The 22,447-nt window shown below is 45.2% G+C and overlaps 1 protein-coding gene across 12 annotated transcripts in view; it reads left to right on the forward strand.

Annotated features, from left to right (window-relative positions):
• Nucleotides 1-22,447, forward strand: part of AZIN2 (antizyme inhibitor 2) — a 44,055-nt gene that overhangs the window by 11,538 nt on the left and 10,070 nt on the right. For 5 of the 12 annotated variants that reach the window (XM_086335189.1, XM_086335125.1, XM_086335114.1 and 2 more), the window contains 5 exons: nucleotides 3,863-4,035; nucleotides 5,024-5,158; nucleotides 5,936-6,101; nucleotides 8,668-8,830; nucleotides 10,281-10,393. In XM_086335189.1, the coding sequence (XP_086191315.1) occupies nucleotides 3,863-4,035; nucleotides 5,024-5,158; nucleotides 5,936-6,101; nucleotides 8,668-8,830; nucleotides 10,281-10,393 (750 nt within the window). Of the gene's footprint in view, nucleotides 1-3,819; nucleotides 4,036-5,023; nucleotides 5,159-5,935; nucleotides 6,102-8,667; nucleotides 8,831-10,280; nucleotides 10,394-22,447 lie in introns of all 12 variants that reach the window. The other 7 variants (XM_086335156.1, XM_086335147.1, XM_086335172.1 and 4 more) reach the window with 2 other exon arrangements.

The raw sequence follows: 22,447 nt of genomic DNA on the forward strand, positions 1-22,447 counted from the left end.
AATATCCCCAAGATGCCACCACCTCCCCAGTTTTTGTTTTTTTTAATTAACTTTTTGGCTGCCCTGGGTCTTCGTTGCTTTTGCGGGCTTTTTCTAGTTATGGGGAGCAGGTGCTGCTCTTTGTTGCGGTGCTCCTCTGCGGTGACCTCTCGTTGCAGACCATGGGCTCGATAGTTGTGGTGCATGGGCCCAGTTGTGCTGCAGCCTGTGTTATCCTCCCAGACCAGGGATCAAACCCGTGTCCCCTGCATTGGCAGGCGGACTCCTAGTTGATACTACAGGATGCCTGGAGCCCAGCGTGTTCAAATGCATTCACAATCTTCCCTTCAAGAGGGGCCCCTAGGTCTGCTGGGTGTGAAGTCCCCCTCTTACCCCACATCCCCACGTGCCATCCATCAGCAAGCTTGCCAGCCCTGCCTCCAGACCACACCCTGCCCCCTTCCTAGCACAGCCTGTCGTGTCTCCCGGGGAGGTCCTTCCGGGCCCTCCCTTGGTCCGTTTCCACATGATGTCTGGAGTGACAAGCACTTAGGCCTTGCCTTCAAGATGCACATCTGACCATGTCCTTTTCCCTCTTGCGATTCCATCAAACCATCTCCCACAACCTGCAGCGTCGAATATAAATCCACATCGGCCTTCTTGTTCTCCCCGTTGGCTCTGCCTGCCTCCCTCCAACCTCGTCCTCCCACACTGGTCACCCTGCCCAGACCACACCAGCATTCTCTGCTCCTCCATCAGGCTGAGCACAGTCTTATCTCAGAACCTCCGCACAGGCCGCTTCCTGTACCAGAAATATTCTTTGCTTCCCTTCCAGCCTGGCTGACTCCTCCTGCAGGGCTCAGCTCAAATCTTTTTTTTTCATTGAAGTACAGTTGATTTACAATATTGTGTTAGTTTGGGGTATACAGCAAAGTGGTTCTGTTATATATATGTGTGTGTGTGTGTATATATATTTAAAATTCTTTTCCATTATTATAGCATTGAACATAGTTCCCTGTGCTATATGGTAAATACTTGACCTATTCTGCATATGGATGAGTGCATCTGTCAATCACATACTCCCAGTTTATCCCTCCCCTGCCTTCCCCTTTGGTAGCCATGTGTTTACATTCTGTGTCTGAGTCTGTTTTGTAAATAAGTACATTTGTGTCACATTTTAGACTCCACATATAAGTGATATCATGTGGTGTTTTTCTTTCTCTAACTTATTCACTTACTGTGATAATCTCTAGTTCTGTCCACATTACTGCAAATGGCAGGGTTTCATTTTTTATAGCTGCGTAATATTCCATTGTGTGTATCTACCACATCTTCCTCATCTCCTCATCTGTAATTGGACACTTAGGTTGCTTCCATGCCTTGACTATTATAAACAGTGCTGCAATGAACACTGTGGTACATGCATCTTTTCAAATTGCAGCTTTCATCTTTTCTGGGTATATGCCCAGGAGTGGGGTTACTGGATCATATATATGGCAGCTCTATTTTTAGTTTTTTTAAGGAACCTCCCTTCTATTTTCCTTAGTGACTATACCAATTTACATTCCCACCAGCAGGCTAGGAGGGTTCCCTTTTCCCCACACTTTCTCCTCAGCTTAAATTTCTGACCCTCAGAAAGCTGCCTGCCACACCTCTCACCCAGGTCTCTGCATCCCACATTCTCTAGTATCCCATACTTTTTCTCTATGGCTCCTATCCATTTGTAACTCTATCACTATTCAGTGTTCATTCGTTCCTCCCCTTCTTTCCCATCTGTCTGAAAGCTCCACAGTCAGACCCTGTCTGCTTTACTCAGCGCTTTGCTTTCATTTGCATCTGTCACAGAGCCTGGCGACTCGATAGATGCTCAAGAGACACTTGCCAGGGCAGCATTGAGGTGTCTTCTCTGCCGAAGTGCTGTGGTTGAGAGCCAGTGTGCTAAAGTCGCCCAGTCCTGGGTTAGAATTCCAGCTGTGCCACCTGCAAGCTGTGTGACTTTGAACAAGTCACCTAAGGCCTCTCGGGGCCTCTGTTCCCTGTCTCATAAGATTATTATGAGGATGATGAGAATGTCTATAAAATATTTAATGCAATGACTGGCATATGGTAATCCGTCAATGAGTGACAATGGTTATTATTTAAATAACTATAATCCAAGCTCAACCACAGGTCCCCAAAGTGCTGCCCTTGCCGCTTCCTCTCACCTCATGGGTGAAGCCAGGAGCGGAACCACATTTTCATATCTGCAGAGAGGCAGGGTCTTTGGAAGCAAGCTCTGATGACGGCAGTTTCAGCTCTGGAGGGGGACCTTTGTTTCTCCCTCTGCTGTGTCACTGGCTGTGTCACCCAGACAGGTGGGCTCCTTTGAACTCAATTTCGTCCTCTGTAGGATGTGGCCATAAATATTTCATGGGATAGTTACAGACATCACATGAGATAATGCACATAAATACCTCATGCTGAAAAGTTGCTACATTAAAATTACATAGTCTTGTTACAAACTCAGGATGGCTAAGGATGGCCCTGTGTGTCTCTACCATGTTTCAAAACTGCTTCTTTGTTAATCATGGAGAGTCAGGTTTGAGTTTGAAAGTTGGTTCTGCCTCCTACTTGCTGTGTGGCCTCTCTGAGCATGTTTTTTTCCCTGTAGAATGGAGCTAATAACCCTCTGGCGGGGTATTGTAAGGAGGAAATAAGAGCGAATCTAAAACAAGGGTTGACAAATTATAGATGGTGGGTTTTGCAGGGTTTTACTGGCCCACGGCCACGTTCACTCACTTATGCTTTATCTGTGGCTGCTTGGTGTTACAAAGGCAGTTTAGCTATGCAGAAACTACTGGCTCAGAAAACGTAAAATATTTACTCTCTGGCCTTTCATGGGAAAAGTTTGTCAAGGCCCATGTAAAGCCTCTCATTCGGTGCCTCCTTGTGGTAGGTGCTCCATGCCCATGGTCGCTTTCTTCACCAAGACCATCATCGTTGTCTGTATCATTAGTGCAGCAATCAGGAGAAGCACTGTTCTGGAAAGATGAGGAGGAAGAGGCCTTGCTGGAGCACCCGGCACAGTGCCACACACAGGGCCGGCCTTTGGATGTGGATGACCTGTGCCAAGAAGACTCTTGAGCTGGCAAACTTTCTAATACATCAAATGATATTCTCTATCCATTTAAATCTGCCAGGAAAATATGTCAGAAGTCTGTTTTCAGGGCCACCATGAATCTGTACAGTGCCTTTGTGGGAATTAAAAAATGTATCTTGAAGACACTGTTACAAATACATAGATTTTGTTAGAGTAAGATGCTCACCATTCAGTTCAGTTCAGTTCAGTCGCTCAGTCGTGTCCGACTCTTTGCGATTAGGAAGTTGTAGTAAACATACCAGTATACTATGTAGTCTCTGAATGGAGCTTCCCAGGTGGTGCAGTGTTTAAGAATATGCCTACTAATGCAGGAGACACAGGAGACCTGGGTTCGATCCCTGGGTTGGGAAGATCCCCTGGAATAGGAAATGGCAACCCACTCCAGTATTCTTGCTGGGAAAATTCCATGGACAGCAGAGCCTGGTGGGCTATAGTCCATGGGGTTGCAAACAGTCGGATACAACTGAGCGACTGAATATGCATGCGTGATTCTCTGAATGGGGCCCCACCCTCCCTAGGATTGAGCGGTTCACCCTCTGCACAGCTGTACGTGGCAGCCCTTCTTGTCAACCGGGAATCAGTGTGAGTTCTGATTGTTGTGTATCTGTTGTCTAAAAGTGAGGCCCACTTCTTATGGACCTCCTTAGGCATAGCTATGACTTTGCCCCTCATCTGTGCTTCCTTGGCCTCCATGGGCCCAGCAGGCTCTGGCGCTTCCTCACCACCACCTTTGGGACCCCACAGGCAGAGATGGAGTTGGTCCAGCATATTGGTGTCCCTGCCAGTAAGATCATCTATGCCAATCCCTGTAAGCAAATTGCACACATCAAGTATGCTGCCAAGCACGGGGTCCGGCTGCTGAGCTTTGACAACGAGATGGAGCTGGCAAAGGTGGTGAAAAGCCACCCCAGTGCCAAGTAAGCTGAGAACCACTCAGGTGGGAGGCTGGGCTGCGGGTGAGGGTGGGGGGAGTAGGCGAAATAGGGTTGGGGCTGAGGATCCTGCCCTGGAGCCGGCCATAGCCACAGGAGGTTGGGGCGGGCACTCCTGGGCTGGACCCAGGATGCCAGAGCCTGACTAGGGTGGAGATAGAAATGATGGATTACAGTCCAGGCAAAGCCCAGGGTACTGCAGAGGTCAAAGCCATGGCAGAGGGAGCAGTGGTCAGGAAAGTTACACGGAGGAGGCGGCATTTGAGGTGGGCCTTCAGGGGTGACTGCCATCTGGAGTGGGCATAAACAGTGCATCAGAGGGAGCTGCAGGAGCAAGCACATGGAGGCCGGAAGCAGCACAGGGCATTTGCAGGATAAGCAGAAATTGATGTTGCTGGATCATACCATGTGCGGCCAGGGGTGAAGAAGTCAGTGATGCTGGTCACAGGGCAAGGACCCCGATGCACGTGGGCTTTGGAAGGGGTCAGGGCTGGACATCTTTTTCAGGGTGTCCCCCTCACCTGGTCACTGGACACGCTGGAGGGGCCAAGAGGGGCACCACTCGGGTTCACCCAAAGCAGCTTCCGTTTTGACTATTTCACATACTGAGGATACAGGTGTTTTCAATAAGACTGTTTAAAAAAAAAAAAAGGTCCCCTCCACCCCACCATACAAGAGAAGTTGGAAAAGCCTGGCTGATTGGGAGGAAGTAGGGCTGCCCAGGGGGAAACTGGTGAAGTTGGGACCAGGGCAGGGGTCCCATGGAAGGGTCCAGGGACATTTAGGGAGTGGATTGGACAGTACTCAGAGGTTGACTGGCTGTGCAGGGGGAGGAAGGGGGCCGGGGCTTATGGGGTTGGACATAGCTCTGAGCCATGAGGGTTCATCCCCCTTGACTAGAGAAGACATGGTTGGTGTAGGGGAAGCGGGCTCCCGCCCCCGCCGAGGTGCTGCACCCTGTCTTCCCCCTCAGGATGGTTCTGTGCGTTGCCACCGAGGACTCCCACTCTCTGAGCCACCTGAGCCTCAAGTTCGGAGCGTCGCTGAAATCTTGCCGACACCTGCTTGAGAATGCCAAGAGGGACCATGTAGAGGTGGTAGGTGTGAGGTGAGTGCTGGAACCCCGCCATCCCCCACCATGCCCGCTGCCTCCTGCTTCTTTCCCAGGACTTACTCAATTCTGTGTGGAACCTCCCCCAGGGCCCCCAAGGCAGGCCTGTCCCTGGGTCTGGAATTCTGCTATTTGAGAGTTTCCTCCTTTTGGAAAGAAGGTTTGGAGTGTCCCACCGCCCCAACCCCATAGTCTGCAGAACGTCCTGTCCCAGGAGGTTCCAGGAGGGACCTGGCTTTGCAGGAAGTGTCCCCGGCCTGAAGCCAAAGGTCATCCTGGCACACCTTGGCTCTGCTGCTTTTCTGGTGGGGATGTGGAAGGAGCCAGAACTATGACCTGATGATATAACTTTCCTATGCTATGCATTTCGCATGGCCAGGCACTGTGCTAAATACACGTCCCGCAATTGTGGGACCTTATCCCCACTTTATAGATGGAGAAACTGGAGCATGGCCGGCCACACTGCTCAGTGAGATACACATTAGTTCTGGCTGACTTTGGGGCCCTAGCCCTCATCCTAGGAAGGCTCAGCCTCCAGAGGCAGCGTGGAGGGATGAGAGGGGCACCAAGTGCCAAAGGTCCTTGGATCTAGTCTCCTGTCCACCTTCATTTACCACATGGCCCTTGGCAACCCCCTCAACCTTTTAGGCCCACAGTCACTGCATCTGGAAAATGGGCACAGCGCCCAGTATGCTTGGGCAAGGCTGCTGCTGGCTGAGGCTGAAGTGGTGATACCCAGGGTCCTGTGTGTAAGCCAAGACTCTTCCTCCCCAGTTTTCACATTGGCAGTGGCTGTCCTGACCCTCAGGCCTACGCTCAGTCCATTGCGGACGCCCGGGTTGTGTTCGAAATGGGTGCTGAGCTGGGCCACAGGATGCACATCCTGGACCTCGGTGGCGGCTTCCCCGGAGTGGAGGACGCCAAAGTGAGATTCGAGGAGGTAAGTGGGGTCACAGGTGTTGCGCTGGGCTGGGCGAGGGTTGGAGGGAGGGCTACAGTGATCCTGGGAAGCCCACTGCGAGTGGGTCCTCTGTACTATGTACTGCGCTCGGTGGTTTGCCTGGATTATCTCATTATTAACCCTGTGTTACAGCTGAGCAAACTGAGGCTCACAGAAGCTACTTCATTTCCTGAGTCCATGGCAGGGCCGGCTTGCGCACCCAGCTCTGCCCGGACTCTGAACATGCACATATCTGAGGCTTAATCGGGCCATATCTGCATAAGTCATAAGGCTTTCTGAGGGCCTGGGTGTGCCCTGTTCACCCTCCTATGGGATGATGAGAAATCAAGTTGGGCAGGGGAAGGAAAAGCCAACCTTCTATCCACTTCTAGTCCATCTGTCTCCTTCCCACCAGCAAGTTTCAGTTCAGTTTAGTCGCTCAGTTGTGCCCGACTCTTTGCGACCTCATGGACTGCAGCACACCAGGCCTCCCTGTCCATCACCAACTCCCGGAGTTTATCCAAACTCATGTCCATTGAGTCAGTGATGCCATCCAACCATCTCATCCTCTGTCGTCCCTTTCTCCTCCTGCCTTCAATCTTTCCCAGCATCAGGGACTTTTCAGATGAGTCAGCTCTTCCCATCAGGTGGCCAAAGTATTGGAGTTTCAACTTCATCATCAGTCCTTCCAATGAATATTCAGGACTGATTTCCTTTAGGATGGACTGGTTGGATCTCCTTGCAGTCCAAGGGACTCTCAACAGTCTTCTCCAACACCACAGTTCAAAAGCGTCAATTCTTCGGCACTCAGCTTTCTTTATAGTCCAACTCTCACATCCATACATGACTACTGGAAAAATCATAGCCTTGACTAGATGGACCTTTGTTGGCAAAGTAATGTCTCTACTCTTTTGGTCATAACTTTCCTTCCAGGAAGTAAGCGTCTTTTAATTTCATGGCTGCAGTAACCATCTGCAGTGATTTTGGAGCCCCAAAAAACAAAGTCTGTCACTGTTTCCACTGTTTCCCCATCTATTTGCCATGAAGTGATGGGACTGGATGCCAAGATTCAGTTCAGTTCAGTCGCTCAGTCGTGTCCGACTCTTTGCGACCCCATGAATCGCAGCACGCCAGGCCTTCCTGTCCATCACCAACTCCCGGAGTTCACTCAGACTCACGTCCATCGAGTCAGTGATGCCATCCAGCCATCTCATCCTCTGTCCTCCCCTTCTCCTGCCCTCAATTAAATCAGGAAAAATGTGTCATTGCAATCCCCACTGGAACCACTAGGGGTCGCTTTTCCTTAGTAAGTGCCTCGTTCTGGAATATTAACATCTTGGAACTGAATTTAAGAAAATAATCTGTGACGGACACTAAGAATTAGCTTCAAAGATGAGCATTGCAACATTCTTCGTAACAGAAGTTCAGTGGACTTCCCTGGTCCAACTAACACTCTGCTGCTGCTGCTGCTGCTAAGTTGCTTCAGTTGTGTCCAACTCTGTGCGACGCCATAGACAGCAGCCCACCAGGCTCCCCTGTCCCTGGGATTCTCCAGGCAAGAACACTGGAGTGGGTTGCCATTTCCTTCTCCAATGCATGAAAGTGAAAAGTGAAAAGTGAAAGTGAAGTCGCTCAGGGATTGGCTAAATTACAGTACATTCTTTTTATGTAAAATATTTTTACTTTTATAAAGATATAATTTTTTATAAAAATCTTTTTATAAAAATATTTATCATATGGAAATGATACCAGTATATTTTATGGGTAAATGCAAATAAGATTTATTAAAATATTTTTATTTTTAAATCTTTCTCTTTAATTACTTAAAAAAAGTTATTTTAACTGAAGGATAATTGCTTTACAGAAGTTTGTTTTCTGCCAAACATCCACATGAATCAGCCATAGGTATACATATGTTCCCTCCCTCTTGAACCTCCCACCTCTCTAGATTGTCACAGAGGCTCTGTTTGAGGTCCCTGAGTAAATTATGGTATATTCTTATGTAAAAAGAATTTACATAGATTTACATACATGGAGAGATCATTCAATTTATTGAGTAAAGCAGGTTATAAAAACCTGTATACTTATAGCCCTATTATGTTTATAATAAAAAATCAGATTTTCAGGTTTGTATAAAAAGAAATTAAAGGAGTGATTCCAATAAGTTAGCATTGAATAGGTTAATCTGGGGTTAGAATTAGGGGTGACTTTGGTCTTCTTTTTCCTTCTCTATCTTGTCTATAAAAATATGTTGTTTAGCATACTGGTTACTCAGCAGAGAAAGATCTGCATCACAGATTCTGCCATCTGAGTACCAACTGTTAGATTAAAAGTTCCTTTTTCCATTGTGGGGGGCATTGAAGGGTGATTTTCAAGGGTAAGGGTCTTGACCCTGCTCCATCTTTGCCTGCCTGCCTTGGTCTGTGGTTACCAACTGGGGTCTTAGCAGCTGCCAAGTTCTTCTTCCTGAAATCAAAGCTGCTTTCAAGAAGTAAGACTTGGAGCTGTAGCTAGTCTCCAGCATAAACCCCACATTTCAAACATGTAATTGTCTCTCTACCCTCAGATTGCTTCTGTGATCAACTCAGCCTTGGACCTATACTTCCCGGAGGGCTGTGGTGTGGACATCCTTGCCAAGCTGGGGCGCTACTACGTGACCTCGGCCTTCACCTTGGCAGTCAGCATCATTGCCAAGAAGGAGGTTCTTCTGGATCAGCCAGGCAGGGAGGGTAGGTTCCAGGTGGGCAGTGGAGGCCTGTTCTTCCCTAAAGCCAAGGACGGTTGTTGGCTAGGCTGGGTCTGATTTTAGGGGGTGGGGAAATCTGAAGACTGGCTCCTTCTTTAGGGAAATTGACAGTCATGTCTCCTCACCCCCAAGACACTCTTTTAGCATCTTTTTTTTCCCCCTGTGCATGTTTATATTTTATGAAGATTGAGATCAAAGCAACCTTGGGGAGAACAGATACTTTATTAAACCTATTGTATATGGGTTTCCTATGTGGTGCAGTGGTAAAGAATCTGCCTGCCAATGCAGGAGACGCAAGAGACACAGGTTCGATCCCTGGGTCAGAAAGATTCCCTGGAGAAGGAAATGGCAACCCACTGTAGTATTCTTGCCTGGAAAATCCCATGGACAGAGGAGCCTGGCGGGCTACAGTGCACGGGGTTGCAAAGAGTTGGACATGACTGAGCACACATTTTATAGTACAGATGAGGAAATTGAGAGCCAGACAGAATACAAGTGAGTTGCTTAAGAGCTAGTAAGTGGTAAACCCTGCATTTGACCCCATGTTTGTCTCCTTTCCAGAGTCCAAGCTCTTACTCATCCTACTGCTTCTCATAACATAATGAAAATAATTGACAACAACTTATACTGGTCTAAGCCCATTTTGCAGACTACAGAACATAGGCATGAAGAGGATGAGTCACTCACCCAAGGTCACACAGCTGAGAAGGGGGCAGCGCCAGGGTTCAAGTCCAGGCTAGGCTGACTCATGGACAGAGGAGCTTGGCGGGCTACAGTCCGTGGGGTCGCAAAGAGTTGGATACGACTGAAGCGACTAACACTTTCAGGCTGACTCAAGGCTTTTCTGTCCACACTGCCAACATCAGTGCTCCTCACTGACCTTCCGATAGATCAGTCCTCTCAGCAGACTCTTGAGTGAGAGGTCTGACTCTGATCTTGGAGCTTTTTTCTCTGCTCTGGGACCCCCAGCCTGAAGGTCTGGGTGTTTTTCCCAGAGATGGGTAGTAGGCTCCAGGTGGAAGGTCTTCTTTGTGTGTATGTGTGCATAGCGATGGAATTCTTCTGGCCTCCTTTCCAGATCTGGGATTATACTTTCTAGCCCAGCCTGGAGACCCGACTTCTCATTCCAGCTCATGCGTTGCCCCACTGTGCATACTTCTGAGCCGCTGACTCAGTCTCTTGGGGTCTTGAGTTCTGGTGGGCTGCTTTTCAGCCTTTGCTGGGGCATCGAGGGGCTCAGGTGCAAGCCTGGAGGGTGTTCTAGGCAGGGTTGCTCAGCTGCCAGATGTTTCCAACCCAGCCATGAACACAGGAGGAGGCAGGAGCAGCCCCATAGCTGAGGAGGGGCAGCCCTCCTGTCTGCTTGCTGAGCCCGCCGTTGTCCCACCCCCTCACATGCTGCTTGTGCCCCCCGACCCCTCCCCTCCCTGCAGAGGAAACCAGTTCCTCCCCCAAGAGCGTTGTGTACCACCTTGGCGAGGGCGTGTATGGAGTCTTCAACTCAGTCCTGTTTGACAGCGCCTGCCCCGCCCCCATCCTGCAGAAGGTGAGCCTGCCCTGCTGGGCCTGTTTTCAATTGTGTGGGTGCATTTAAAGAACATTTTTTTTTTGGTGTGTGTTGTTATCTAATTTTAAAAAAGTAAAACATATTTGTTGGAGAAAACAGACACTAAGAAGGAAGAAGCTTATCACCCCTAATTCCACCACATGGAGATAGACCCCTTGAATATTTAGATTTCAGTCTTTTAAAAAACGTGTTATACTTTTCCCCCATAAAGTTGGGATCATATTCATTTGTAACCTGATTCTTTTTCACTTCATATGGGGTGTGCATGCCATTCACGAATCTTTAACAACACGCTTCTTGATGACCATATAATATTTTAGGCAATCTAACTCTAGCAATTATCCATTTGGTTTCCTGTTTTTGAGCTTCCTGAGTCTATCTTGACATCCATCTCTGATCACTGCTCGTGGGCTGGGTCTTCACTGTGCTGCGTGGGCTTCGTTTCCCCAGAGCATGTGGGATCTTAGTTCCCTGACCAGGGATCGAAACTTCATCCCCTGCATTGCAAGGCAGATTCTTAACCACTGGATCACCAGGGAAGTCTAAAAATTCATTTTATGGAGTTTTTCCGTGTTAACAAGGGAAGAGGAATAGATAGAAGGTCCCTCCTAGCCTGCTGAGTCCAGCCCAGGGCCTCTGGCAGCTTTAGTGGGCTTCGTTAGGAGGGGAAAGAAATCAGACACACTTGTATTCTCACAGGCCTTTGTGTGGTCCTGCTTCAGGAAGGAAGCTTAAGTGCCTAACCAGCACCTAGACCACCGTGAGCTTTCAATACGTGCTGTTGTTTTTCTTTCCATCTTTTTCTGCCCCCCCCAGAGTCAACCAGATGTGGGCTCCTCTTTGTAGCTCTTCCTGCCCGTCCTCTACTGCAGGCAGAGGGAGCTTCCCTCCTCCAGGCGCCCCCCCACCACCCCCCACAACTGGATGAGTCCTCATTCCATAGCTGTGTCGTTGTCTGAGTAAGCCTCCCCGATAGTGAAGTGCTCAGGAATTCAGTTTTCTACAGTGATGTACTAGCGTTGCTGGCATTCCTGTGGTCTCCCACATCCTACCGCACAGGGGAAGGACCGGCCTAGGCCAGCCAAGCCCCAGGTTACACAGCAGGCAGCAGTTGCTTCCTAGTCCCTTCCGGGTCCCAGTCCCTTCTTCCTGTTGCAGGCCATCCCTGACCCACTCCCCGTTCCCTTCATCAGCTCCTCTGAGGAGCGGAGCTGTGGTCCCAGCCCAGCACCACACCTGCCCCAGGAGCCTGGTGGCTCAGTCTCCAGCTGGTATTCCTGGCTTGGGCACCAGGATGTTCCTAAGTCTTTCAGTGGTCTATGCTGCTGCTCCTCTGGGGGGTGCCCGGGCTTCTTCTTCGGGCTGCCCACCACTTCGGAGACCATACCCAGGGTGGGCCCACAGTGTGGCCATGGAGACTGTGTAGATGGAGCACGCCTAGTAAATGAGCTACGGCTGTGCTAGGAGTGTGTCGGGAGGGCCCAGCCTGGCCACAGTATCTGCACTTCCCTCCCCAAGGAAGGAGCCCCTCACCAGCCAGGAGGGCAGCTTTCTACCCTGCTCTTCGTGCCCATGGACTTTGATTTTGGACCTCAGGTAGAAAAAGGTGTATTAAACGTAATCCTTGCTTCAGGGTATTTTTCTCATCATTGGAATATGTGTGGCCTTTTTTTGTTTGCTTGTTTAATTTAACAAATATTTGAGCACCTTCCGCATGCACTGAGGTCTGCAGAAGGTAGTAGGTACGGAAGGATTGCTTGTGCCTTGGAAATATAGTCTTGCTGAGTAGAAACGTGTGTGTGCGACACACACACACACAGAGAAGTACACTGACTACAGCAATGTCATAAGAAAAGTACGAAAAGTACAGACAAATGTTACTGCATTTTCTTCAAAAGTATTTTAGTACTTAACAACTAAAAGATAAGGACTTAAGAAACACAGTATCATCAGCAGACTAAAAACGAAGCAATTCCATAGTATCCCTTGTCACCTAGTGAGTATTCAGATATTCCCTTATAAATGGTTTTTATAGTTGATTTTACAGGTGAGAAAACTGAGGGGTAGGGAGGTGAAGGAACTTACTCAAAGTCACACAGTTGATAAATGGCAGTGTTTTAAACTGTAGACCCTTGGGGTAGGGTTCATGTCTTATTCATCTTTGATTATCTGTCTGTTGCTAAAGACCAAACTCTGAACTATTTTCCTATAAAATGATTATCTCCCTGTAAAATCGCTGCCTCCTTATAAAATGTCTTCATTAGCATTTGGGCATTGCTAATTTTTTATTATTCTTGTTCATGTTTCTTTGAGTATCCTCTGTCAAAAAATTGTTCTTTGTTAGTCTCTTTGTATAGGTGGCTCAATGTACATGCTTAAAGTATATTCCCTTTTAAAAACCATTTTCTTATGGTGAGTCTCTGGAATAGGGTTACTGAGTAAGAGGATTTGAGCGTTTTTATTCCTCTTGATACGTATTGTTAGACTGTTTTGGTCCACGCTTGGACTAATATGTATTACTACCAGCAGTGCTATTTCACAATAAGCTCACCAGCATTCCACACTGTGACCTTTTTCTTGCTGGCTAATTTATCTGAAATGGTATACCTCAGTCTTTCATTTTTGTTTCTTTGACAAGTATAAAGGCTTCTTTAATAGATATTTCAACATGCTCTCACATGTCTTACCTAAGTCTTCTGCAATTAATAGTAATGATATTTATCTCTTTCTACCTGCTCTGCCGGTTATAGATTTACCATATGTTTATGGTGTGTGTGTGTATAATACCTAGAACATTTACTGGGGAAAATTTAGCACAAAAAGTAATAATCCACTAATCCCACCATTCAGAGATGACTATTGTTAAATTTTACTTTCATTTCTTTAAGTGTCATAGTGCACATTGTTTTAACTTAAAAAAAACATATTATGAGACATGGTTTTCTTTTTTGTATTAATTCAAATTTCATTATTTGCTCAGTGTGGGAAATATCTGAATCACAGAATTGAGGAAAATCAACTTTGTTTTATGTAAATTATAAAAGGCCAACCAAAGCCAAATCATGTTTCATAAAGTGAACACTTTTAAATTAGAAGCCAATATATAACCTCTGCCTCCCAGAGATGCCCTGGATATATAATAACTTAGTAACTTTGTCTTTTATTAACAATGTTTGGGCATATTAATTTTATCTTTTTAAAATGCTATTTTAAAAGCAACAATTGAGGTAAGAAAATATCCTTTACTCTTGAAAATATTTTTGGCATGGCCTTGTTTAGTCACTAAGTTGTGTCTGACTGTTTTTCGACCCCACAGACATAGCCCACCAGGCTCCTCTGTCCATGGGCTTCTCCAGGCAAGAATACTGGAGTGGTTTGCCATCATCTTCTCCAAGACATGATTTTCTTTACTGATATGTTAGGTAGACTTTTTATTTATAAACATTTTAAATATTCACTGAGTGGTCTAAAATGCAGTTCAATAAATGTGTATTAGTACTTCATGAATGCAAGGTATAGTTAGGTGTGGGGAGGGTCCCAGAGGGGGCAAGTACCATGGGAGTTTTACGAGACTTTTCAGAAGCACAATTCAGGTTACAAGCTCTGATCACCCCGCTCTGTACAGAGACACCTTTGTTGCCAAGACCAGGTTCTTTCATTTGTCATTATATTTTATTCTAATTATTTTATGGTTTAAAAAGTAGGGTTCCATCTGGAGTACATTGCAGTAGTACTTTTTCAGGTCTGGATCTGGTTAGTTCTTGTCTTAAAAATTCTTAAGTAATGATTTCTAATCCTATTTCATTTCTGCTTTGCCATACTATCCATTACTTTTATTTTTCAATGATCTCTAGTTTTTATCCTGTTCTTTGGACAACAGCTTTGTGCTATGTTTAGAAACCTGGGAGTTTCTAATGTGGTAGACGAGATACTCTGAACAGCCTCCCCACTGACAAAGAAGACTGTGTCCTGACTTACAAGATAGCAGGGACTCTTCAGAGGTCAATACACAAACAAAAGCAGGCATCTCTGTTTCACTTAGTGTAAAAGTCAGTCAACCCACCAGTCTGAGGGATCCTTTTCAAGTGTAAGTCAAATCATGTCTCTTTTCTACCTGAAACTCTGCTTGGGCTCCTGTCTCACTCTGCATTAAAGCCAGAGCCCTTCCAGTAGCTCCCAAGGCCCTTTGAGATCTGACCCTGTTAGCTCTCACACCACCTCCCTCACCCACATCCCCTTGCTCATCCTACTCTAATCACTCCAGCCTCCTTGCAGCTCCCTGAACTCACCAGGCATATTCCTGCCTCAGCACTTTTGCACCAGCTTTCCCCTCTGACCGGATCACTTCTCTTCCAGGTACCACCCTGGTTTGCTCCTCACCTCCTTTAGGTCTTTGCTGAAAAGTCATCTCCTTACACCCTGACACCTTATACCATATTTAATGTTACACCTGTACCCCTCACCTAATCTGTTTTTTAAATTACTTTATAACATAGTATAGAATTTACTTCTTTGTCTTCCTCCCTCCTGCTAGACTATAAACCCTGTGAGGACAAGGATCTTTGTCTATTTTGTTCACTAGCGTGTCCCAAGCATGTACAATAGTGACTATTCAAATATGTTAAGTGAATTAATCCAGAGAGAAAACCTAACTCTGAAATTGGCCTTCTCTCTGGGGATGTATGCTGAATCCTTTTAGCACTGATCTTCAGTTTTGATAGCTATGAGTGTTCCTAGGGACTAGCCAAGATAGAGAATCTGATAAGATCCCTCATATAAAGCTGGGATCCCTAAACAAAGTACATCATCATTAGTATAAGAGAATATTAGGAACCCCCCCATAGAGGAGGACAGCAAGAAAATGTGTCTGTTTTGATCTTGTTAGTGGTTGGAAGAGAGCAAAAAATTGAGAATTTGAAGCCACAAGCCAGTCTTTTCTTGGGTTCATTGCCCAAATTCATATTAACTATGTGATCTAGAAGCTCCCCTCATAGCTCAGTTGGAAAAGAATCCACCTGCAATGCAGGAGACCCGGATTCAATTCCTGGGTCAGGAAGATCCCCTGGAGAAGGGATAGGCTACCCACTCCAGTATTCTTGGCCTTTGCTTGCGGTTCAGCTGGTAAAGAATCCGCCTGCAATGTGAGAGACCTGGGTTCGATCCCTGGGTTGGGAAGATCCTCTGGAAAAGGAAAAGGCTACCCACTCCAGTATTCTGGCCTGGAGAATTCCATGGGCTGTAAAGTACATGGGGTCGCAAAGAGTCGGACTCGACGAGTGACTTTCACTTTCACTTTTATTTTCACTGGAAGCCTGAAGCCTAGAATTTATTTTATCTTGCAGAAGCAAACACAACTCTCTCTTGAGGAATCTTCCAACGAGGCTTTTAATAATTATCACAGATAAAGTTTCAAGCACATGAGCTCACAATAAAAAATCACAAACACAAAGAAACAAGTCACCATGATGGGGAGCCAGCATAAGCAATAGACAGCAGATTTAAACCTGCAATTACTTCATGTACTGGAATTATCAGACACTAAAAATTGAAGAAAGTAGGGAAAACCACTAGACCATTCAGGTATGACCTAAATTATATCCCTTAGGATTATATAGTGGAAGTGACAAATAGATTCAAGGGATTTGATCTGGTAGACCAAGTGCCTAAAGAACTATGGACAAGGTTCATGACATTGTACAGGAGGCAGTGATCAAGACCATCCCCAAGAAAAAGAAATGCAAAAAGGCAAAATGGTTGTTTGACGAGGCCTTACAAATAGCTGAGAAAAGAAGAGAAGTAAAAGGCAAAGGAGAAAAGAAAAGATATATCCATTTGAATGCAGAGTTCCAAAGAATAGCAAGGAGAGATAAGAAAGCCTTTCTAAGTGATCAATGCAAAGAAATAGAGGAAAACAACAGAATGGGAAACACTAGAGATCTCTTCAAGGAAATTAGAGATACCAAGGGAACTTTTCATGCAAAGATGGGCACAATAAAGGACAGAAACAATATAGACCTAACAGAAGCAGAAGATATTAAGAAGAGGTGGCAAGAATACACAGAAGAACTACACAAAAAAGATCTTCATGACCCAGATAATCACGATGGTGTGATCACTGACCTAGAGCCAGACATCCTGGAGTGCAAAGTCAAGTGGGCCTTAGGAAGAATCACTACAAACAAAGCTAGTGGAGGTGATGGAATTCCAGTTGAGCTATTTCAAATCCTGAAAGATGATGCTGTGAAAGTACTGCACTCAATATGCTACAGCACTCAGTATGCACTCAGCAGTGGCCACAGGACTAGAAAAGGTCAGTTTTCATTCCAATCCCAAAGAAAGGCAATGCCAAAGAATGCTCAGACTAATGCGCAATTGCACTCATTTCACACGCTAGTAAAGTAATGCTCAAAATTCTCCAAGCCAGGCTTCAACAGTTCATGAACCGTGAACTTCCAGATGTTAAAGCTGGATTTAGAAAAGGCAGAGGAACCAGAGATCAAATTGCCAACATCTGCTGGATCATTGGAAAAGCAAGAGAGTTCCAGAATAACATCTACTTCTGCTTTATTGACTACACCAAAGGCTTTGACTGTGTGGATCACAACAAACTATGGAAAGTTCTTCAGGAGGTGGGAATACCAGACCACCTGACCTGCCTCTTGAGAAACTTATATGCAGGTCAGGGAGCAACAGTTAGGACTGGACATGGAACAACAGACTGGTTCCAAATCAGTAAAGGAGTACATCAAAACTGTATATTGTCACCCTGTTTATTTAACTTATATGCAGAGTAAGTACATCATGAGAAACACTGGGCTGGATGAAGCACAAGCTGGAATCAAGATTGTTGGGACAAATCTCAATAACCTCAGATATGCAGATGACACCACCCTTATGGCAGAAAGCAAAGAAGAACTAAAGAGCCTCTTGATGAAAGTGAAAGAGGAGAGTCAAAAAGTTGGCTTAAAATTCAGCATTCAGGAAACTAAGATCACAGCATCTGGTCCCATCACTTAATGGCAAATAGATGGGGAAACAATGGAAGCAGTAACAGACTTTATTTTGGGGGGCTCCCAAACCACTGCAGATGGTGACTGCAGTCATGAAATTAAAAGATGCTTGCTCCTAAAGAATGACCAACCTAGACAGCATATTAAAAAGCAGAGAGACATTACTTTGCCAAAAAGGTCCTTCTAGTCAAAGCTATGGTTTTTCCAGTAGTCATGTATGGATGTGAGAGTTGGACTGTGAAGAAAGCTGAGCACCAAAGAATTGATGCTCTTGAACTGTGGTGATGGAGAAGACTCTTGAGAGTCCCTTGGACTGCAAGGAGATCCAACCAGTCCATCCTAAAGGAAATCAGTCCTGAATATTCATTGGAAGGACTGATGATGAAGCTGAAACTCCAATACTTATGGCCACCTGATGCAAGGAACTGACTCATTTGAAAAGTCCCTGATGCTGGGAAAGATTAAAGGCAGAAGGTGAAGGGGACGACAGAGGATGAGATGGTTGGATGACATCACTGACTTGATGGACATGAGTCTGAGTGAGCTCTGGGAGTTGGTGATGGACAGGTAAACTTGGCGTGCTGCAGTCCATGGGGTCACAAAGAGTTGGAACTGAACTGAAAAATAAAACAAAAATATTTACTGTGTTTAAAGAAATAAATTGAAAATAAGTAAATTGAAAATTACTTTGCTTACCAAAGAGTAAGCAAATATAAAAATTTGACTTAACAGATTTTTAAAAGGACTAAATAGAATTTGTAGAAATGAAATATATGAACATTGAAATTATACACAGGGTAAGCAAGATATTGGGGCTTCCCAGGTAGCTCAGTGGTAAAGAATGCACCTGCCAATGCAAGAGATGTGGGTTTGATCCCTGGGTCAAGAAGATCCCCTGGAGAAGAAAATGGCAACCTACTCCAGTATTCTTGCCTGGGACAGAGGACAGAGGAGCCTGTCCATGGACAGAGGAGCCTGGCAGGCTACAGTCCACGCAGTAGCAAAAAAGTCAGACATGACTTAACGACTAAACAACAACAAAGTGAGATATTAGAGACAGTTGAAGAGAGAAGATATGAGAAGATAAAGAAGGAATTGGAACATAGAGCTGAAGGAACTTTGCAAATGTAGCACAAAGAGACAGAAAGAAAATAAAGGCAAAGGAAGTGGTAGAGCCAGAGGGTGTAATGTCTAATCATAGTTTCAGGAAGAGATTGTATCAGGATACAGAAACAAGACAGGTAGTTTGAACAGGGAAATTTTAACATAAAGAATTGCTAACTTTAAAGATGGCTAATTACTAAAAAGGATAAAAGCAGTTACTATATCTGGTACTACTACTACTACTAAGTCGCTTCAGTCGTGTCCGACTCTGTGCGACCCCATGGACTGCAGCCTACCAGGCTTCTCAGTCCATGGGATTCTCCAGGCAAGAACACTGGAGTGGGTTACCATTTGCTTCTCCAATGCATGAAAGTGGAAAGTGAAAGTGAAGTCGCTCAGTCGTGTCCGACTCTTAGTGACCCCATGGACTGCAGCCTACCAGGCTCCTCCATCCATGGGATTTTCCGGGCAACAGTACTGGAATGGGGTGCTATTGGGAGAGTGAAAAATGAAGCAGCTTAGAGGAGAGCTCCTCCCTGCAAGTCTGAGATTGAAACCTTTGAGGAAAGGCCATGGTGTGCAGCCTTTCAGAGGGTTGCCAACACAACTGAATTGCAGAAGTAGCCTGCTGTGGAGTGGAGAGAAGCTTGTTGGACTGTGCAGGCCAAAGTTGAACTGAAGGCCATTGAGGTGAACGCAACCACACCCTCATACCCTGAACCAAAGGTGGCCACACGGAAAACAGCAAGCCGAAAGGGAGAGAGTTCCTTCTTCCTGATCTGCCCTTGCAGTGTTTTTCAAGCAACTTATATAGACAAAGCCTAACATAGAGCTAGCTGGGCTTCCCTGGTTGCTCAGTGATAAAGAATCTGCCTGCCAATTCAGGAGACATGGGTTTGATCCCTGGGTCAGGAAGATCCCCTGGAGAAGGAAATGGCAACCCATTCCAGTATTCTTGCCTGAGAAATTCCATGGAGAGAGGGGTGAGCTATAGTCCATGGGGTTGCAAAAGAGTCAGACATAGCAACTAAACCACATCATCAAGAGCATAGAGCTGCCTAGTCAGGAAGAAATGTCTCACTCTAGTATCACAAAGCAGGGCAAAGAAGGGTAGATTTGGAGCTGAGGCTAAATAAATAAATTAAAAATGAATTGCTGGCAGAGAGTAAACAAGAGGAACGTTTATTCTCAGATTCAGGAAATCCAACAAATTCCAAGTATATTACCTAAAAATGAATCCATACGTAGACAACATATTAGTGAAACTGAACACCAGAGACAGAAGATCATAAAACTAGTGAGAGAAATGAGACAGATAAAAGAATACCTGTAGAGGAATATTTATTAGACTTACAGCTTATTTCCCCCCATAACAATGGAAGGCAGAAGATAGTGAAATAGCAACTTCGATCTATCAACCTTCACTGGATAGCAGTAGAATGTAAGTTGGGAGGTGGAGTGACTGAGTTGGCATTCTAAGGTTTTGAATTTCTTGTGTGTGTGCTAAGTCGCTTTAGTCATGTCCCACTCTGTACGGCGCTATGGACTGTAGCCTGCCAGGCTCCTCTGTCCATGGGATTCTTCAGGCAAGAATACTAGAGTGGGTTGCTGTGCCGTCCTCCAAAAGATCTTCCCAACCCAGGGATCAAACCCACATCTCTTAAGTCTCCTGCCTTGGAAGGCGGGTTCTTTACCACTAGCACCACCTGGGAAGCCCTTCAGTTGCTTGAGCAGAGGGTAAAGATGTTGAGTGATTTTAGACTACCTTAAGCATACATATTCGGAGAAGGCAATGGCACCCCACTCCAGTACTGTTGCCTGGAAAATCCCATGGAAAGAGGAGCCTGTAGTCCATGGGGTCGCTAGGAATTGGACACAACTGAGAGATTCACTTTCACTTTTCACTTTCATGCATTGGAGAAGGAAATGGCAACCCACTCCAGTATTCTTGCCTGGAGAATCCCAGGGACGGGGGAGCCTGGTGGGCTGCCATCTATGGGGTCGCACAGAGTCGGACACGACTGAAGCGACTTAGCAGCAGCAGCAGCAAGTATACATATTACAAAGTAAGTATCTGGAGTAACCACTAAAATAGTAGGAGTTTATTAAAACAGTTTGGTTTGGAGAGTGGCCATAAAAACATAGACCAGCAAAACATAGATTAGAGCACACACACAAAAAATCCACATATATCTGGAAACTTGATTTTGACAAGGCTTGCAAAGCACATCATTGGGAATTGCCTAATATATGATGCTAGGTCACCTGATTGTCCGTATGCAAAAAATGAAATTGGATCCCGATCTCTGGGGCTTTTAATTAGTAGTAGCTTATTTATTTCTGAAATTCGAGGAAATTCTCTTTTTGGCTTTATTAAGTTTTTCCAGCTAGGAGAAGGTAGAGTCCTTGTATTTCATCTCTCCTTTCAAGGTTTTATTATTTTCATGGGTTAAGTATTATTGTGGCCCAAGTACATCCCTGAGTTTAGTAACTTAATGCTTTCATCATTGTGTGAGTGGAGATGGTCCCTTTTGTGTTTAAGCTGAGACATCGGCTTACATGTAAAAACTCACTAATCTCTAGTAACTACTCCTCTCCCCTCTGAATTTTCTAGGTGGGCAAGCTTTGTCTGCAGTATAATATTTTATTTATTTTTCTATATTATACCTTTTTGTTTCTTTTTTTCCAGATAATAGCTATTGTCAGCATTTCTCATGCTATGTAAAATAGAAATGACAGAAAGGTTCAGACTTGGAGTCAGAAGACATGGGTCTGGTTCTTGGCTCTGCCATCTAGTAGCTGAGTAACATTAGGCAAGTTACTTAACCTCTCTGGGCCCTGTTTCTATAGTCTCTTCATCTGGAAAATGAGGGGGCTTAACTGTAGCAATTAAGGTTGCTTCTAGTTCTGAAATGAAGCCATTCTAGTATATCTCCATTAAGTTAGAGTTGGCTCCTTATTTTAAATAGTTTCTCTTTATTGTGGAGTTTAATTTTGTCTGTAGTTTTAATCAAGAAGGGGTCCTATAGGCTATTGAATGCCATGATTGGGAAAATTAAATTTGAATTGTAGATCTATATTTTCCGTGTTATGATGAAGCCAGTGATCACCTTGCTCATTGTCCCTGCCTTCCATTTAAATCATCTGACCATTGAAAGTGATTTTTTGAAAAAGAGTATGGATTTGATTAGCTAGGGTTTCATTTTGGATTTTTGCCTGTATGTTCACAAGTGAGATTTTGATCACAGGCTTTTGTTATGTTTCTTCCTTTTTGTGTGCCGTCCTTGTTCATCCCATTTTTTTTTTCCTTTTAAAATATTTTTGTATACTTTATGCAGTATAGGAGCTAACTTATGTATACTTTAAAAGTTGGAGAATTATTTAGGGATTCCCTCAGGGCCATGTGCCATTTTAAATGTTTCATTATGTTTCTTCTGTGGATCTGGTCTCCTGTTGGGCCTCTTTGAGGAAAGCTGCCATCCAGGTGCAGCTGGGAGGGCCCTTGTCTGGGACCCCCAGGAGCTGTGCCACTCGCTCCAGAACCCGGATCAGGTCACTTCTTCTGAGTTTCCTCATCTGTAAGATGGGAATGCAGCTGCCTCCCAGATGAAGTGTGAAGCAGTGGTGGGTGTGCTTTGTGAAGTGGGACCTTCTGCCTGCTCTCAGAAGGGGGCCTTAGTAGCTGATCGGGCTTCTTGTATTTTTACAGGGGCTTGTCCATTTCCACTCAGTTTTCCGACTCAAAAACAGAACTGAGACTTAAAAGCCTGCTCCCACATGCTTTTGGAACATTTATTTTGCTATTTCCTTTTTTATTTCCTTTTTTAAAAAAAGGTTTTAAATGGTAATTGCCTTATTTCCTGTGGAATTTTAAAATCTTTCCTTTCTACCCATTTTAAATTTATACCACTAATAAGTG

This window comes from Bos grunniens, chromosome 2 (assembly GCF_055505025.1).
Source record: "Bos grunniens cultivar Pamir isolate PY7600 chromosome 2, Bosgru_T2T1.0, whole genome shotgun sequence".
Lineage (NCBI taxonomy): Eukaryota > Metazoa > Chordata > Mammalia > Artiodactyla > Bovidae > Bos > Bos grunniens.